Consider the following 3,711-nt stretch of genomic DNA (forward strand, 5'->3'; position numbering starts at 1 on the left):
ATTCAGTTATAATATCAATCAAAAGGGATATTGTATATGACAAAGACAATCATTTTTATTTATAAATAAATCTGCTTACTTTAGTGAGATTTAAATATTCAGATTTAATGACAATACTTAAAATGTGTTTGCATATTTGTCTTTGATTCAGATATAGCACTAAAGGGTTGATCAAAGGAGATTGGGAGCTACTCTGTGGTGACAACAGATGCATAATAGAGAATTATTTGGTCTCATGGCCCATTTTCCTTGGAGGCTTTCTCTGTGGGTGGGAGAGATCAAAAAAATCCCGATTGTACTTAATCCCAGATGCTCTTCTGCATGCACAAGAATCAACAATACCCTACGTAAGGCAAATTGTCAGGTAGCTGTGGGTTTGCAGGGCCCTTGCACTCTGGCAAGCTACAGACAGAGCACATGCTGCAGAGCCATGTCCTCAGGTAGACCCAGACTGACCCAGCTGTGACCAGAGCTCTCCCTCCAGAAGCTGGAAGATTTACTTCTGTGATGAGACACTAGATTTGCCATAATTGTTCAGGTATGGCATTAGTTAATTACTAGAGTGATAACTCCAAAAATTATAGTCCCAAAGAACAAAACAACAACAAGGGGGTGGGACCCACAGGTCCCAAATGCTTTCCTCCTGCCTTCCGTGGACTTTGTCCTCAGCACACTCCTAGCAATGCAGCCATAGGAGACCAGAATAAGCCCTAGAGGTATAACCACGTAGAGGACAATTGCTCTGGAGAGCTCATTTTCCAGGAAGGTTGTGTTCACACAGGTGATTTTAATCAGAGCAGGCTCCTTGCACATAAAATCATCCACTCTGTGGTGGCTGCAGAGAGGCAACTGGAAAATGAGGAGGGTCTGAACCATGGACTCCACAAAACCACTGATCCAGGCCACAGCTGCAAGGTGCCAGAGAAGCTTCGGATGCATGATAACACCATAGTGGAGTGGTCGGCAGATGGCACTGAAGTGGTCATAGGCCATCACAGTCAGGAGGAGGCACTCTGTGGAGCCCAGCCCCAATGCAACGTAGAGCTGGATCACACACCCAGTGTAGCTGATGGTCTTCTCAGGGCCCTTGAGATTCCACAGCATCTGTGGAACGATGCTGGTGGTGAGGCAGAGGTCCAGAAAAGAGAGATTAGACAGAAAGAAGTACATGGGCTTATGGAGCTTGGGGTTCAAGTAAGAGACCAGTATGATTGCTGTGTTCCCCACCAGTGTCAGAACATATACAATAGAGACAACCAGAAGGAAGATCGTCCCCAGCTGGGGCTGGTCAGAAAAACCCAGCAAGATAAAACCTGCTGGACTGCTAAAATTTGTCCCTTTCACTCCTTCTTAATTGTGAGTCACCTTTCTTTGTCATTCCTGTTCTATTCCTATGGGAAGAAAATGAGATATCATAACCATTGGAAAAATAACAAACTGAGTAAAATGGTCATTTGGCCACTGGAATTATATATAGAGAAAGAACAGACAAGGATAAAATTATGCAAAATAAAAAATAAATTGACTTGTTAGGTAGACAAAGACAAAACCCATAGTCATGAAAACATTAAATGCATTGAAAGGGAATATACAAACATAGAATAGACATTACAATCATATACTGAAACAGATTTGAACTATATGTCAAACTTTCTGAAGATAAAATACATAGACCATCAATGCACATACTGTGAAAAAGAAAAGAAATTAAAAAGATGATTGTTTTATATTTTTAGATAAATGATAGACAATAGATGTAACAGATAAATTGAAAGATACATCTAGTAAACAAGGATCTGAGAGAGAATGTGTACAGAACTGGAGACACAGATTAGTTAGAATTTCCACATAGGAACAGCTAGACATCATTACGATTAATATTCATTCTTTTTCCATGAAGCAAATAATGACTGACCTGATAATAGCATTAAGGAGAACTTCTGTGATCTCCCTATTTGAGTCGAGGTCTACTGTCTTTATGAATATTGCTTCCTAGAAAAATGTCATTCATGATCCCCTGCAAGCAAGCTCTCTCCGCAGAGACATGTACTTTAATATGCTTTCATTACAAGAGGATGTGAATTTGGCCATCTAATGCAATCCAGTGACACTTCATAAAGTAAATTGTGTAAGATTCATCAGTGTCCTCTAAACTATTAGCTTGCATAGATCAGGAAATGTAGTTATAAACATTTGTCCCTCTGAATGGTCAGCTCTGGGGTTTCCAAAATGACTGTGGTAGATGGATTACCTGTGGGGTCAAATCTGAACAACTTTCTTACAAATAAAAAAACTAATAAAAAAATTAAAAATCTCCAATGAAAATTTCTGATTTTCTCTTAAATATCTTGACTAGAAAATAAAAACGTATTTCTAAGAGCCCTCAGCCCTCATACCTGGTCTCAGGTAATCATTACATAATCCAGTTTAAAGGGAATAAGTTGTTTGTTTTCCTCTGCATTCATGGCAGCAATCAGTTGCATTTCAAACTTTTGTTGAGATGAAACCACTATGTGTTTCCAGTAGAGGACAACCCTTTTTCCAGAATTGTAACATCAGAAGGAAACTGATACTGGTGGTCACACCCTTTAGCATTTTTCTCCCTGACAAAGTACTTTGGTGCTAAAATCAAACTCTAAATGCCATAATGCCCCTGAAACTGACCGTGGCTTCAGCTGTTGAAGCCCATACAGTTAGGAGGGAAAGTAGGAGCTGCTGTGCGTCTATGAGAAAGACAGCGGGTGAGTGGCCTCACTTTGCTTGATACAACTCTCCACCATCACGATGTTTTCCTGGGGTATTTCTGTTCCAAGAATAACCATTATTTTCCAAGGAGAATCCACAATGAAACTCTGCTTTCACATTTCTGTTAACCAAGATGCTGATAAGGGGATTTACAACTGCAAAAAGAAGGAGCTAGTCACTTTTCTATGGCTAAAAATATAGTAAATGTTGGGCCACATGCACACCTGATTCTGTTCACTGCTAAAGGGAACCAGCTCTAGATTCCCTCCACTTTTAAAATAAATTTCCTTTATTTTTTCCATACATGAGGAAAAAATCCCCACCTTCTAGAAGAGTGACCATCCAGCTGTAGCAGCTCTTGGTGGTTGTGATGAACAATTCAACCCCAATCACAGATCTGGGACAGGCAGTGGAGAAACCACATTGGGCAGTCTGTCAGCTCAGCCTTTCTGCAGGTGGATGGAGGTTGGCTTGTTCACTCAGCACACATCTCTGGAGCTCCAGGCAGCTTACCGTCTATATCAGACGTAGAGGCAGGTCTCTGGAGAGAGAAGAGCCTCAGGGGCTTGTGCTTCTGTTTCACTGGAAGACATCTGATTGTATGCCACCTTCTGAACACACACACGGGTACATACACACACACGTTGCTATAAAGGTACCCATAACAGGTGTCTCTGTTATCATAATGGCTACCTCTGTCATCAGAGGCAGGATGGCAGATGGAGGAGCAGTCAGAACATACTTCAGCTCTACTCATCATGTACTGTGCAAGGCCAGGAAAGCCACTCACTTACTTTCTATGACATGGGTTGGTGTCTCCTTGCTGACACGAAGGTCGTCAGACTCCTGGGATTCTCCAGGATGGGAAATGGGGCTATTTGACTGTGAACATATTTTTTCCTCCAGGAAAAGTGAAGAATGACCCTAAAGACAATTTGGAGATCAGCGGGGCTGCCCCTCCCTACC

At 41.5% G+C, this 3,711-nt stretch overlaps 1 protein-coding gene across 1 annotated transcript; it reads right to left on the reverse strand.

Annotated features, from left to right (window-relative positions):
* Positions 1–546: 546 nt before the first annotated feature.
* On the reverse strand, positions 547–2,780 carry LOC114206096 (olfactory receptor 2H2-like). Its single transcript, XM_088021296.1, has 2 exons — positions 2,756–2,780; positions 547–1,346 (listed from the first exon to the last, which is right to left on the reverse strand). The coding sequence occupies exons 1-2, from the start codon at positions 2,778–2,780 to the stop codon at positions 547–549; spliced, it is 825 nt and encodes a 274-aa protein (XP_087877422.1).
* Positions 2,781–3,711: the final 931 nt, after the last annotated feature.

Source organism: Eumetopias jubatus, unplaced genomic scaffold (genome assembly GCF_037043125.1).
Source record: "Eumetopias jubatus isolate StellerSeaLion01/CBP00866 unplaced genomic scaffold, mEumJub1_p1.0 scaffold_2, whole genome shotgun sequence".
In the NCBI taxonomy this organism is placed as follows: domain Eukaryota; kingdom Metazoa; phylum Chordata; class Mammalia; order Carnivora; family Otariidae; genus Eumetopias; species Eumetopias jubatus.

Excerpts from the sequence above, each read along its gene's own strand:
- LOC114206096 (XM_088021296.1), bottom strand. The coding sequence starts at position 2,780 with ATGGTGGAGAGTTGTATCAAGCAAA. Across the intron at positions 1,347-2,755 it reads GGAGAGTTGTATCAAGCAAA|GAGTGAAAGGGACAAATTTT; the intron begins GTGAGGCCACTC and ends ACAATTAAGAAG.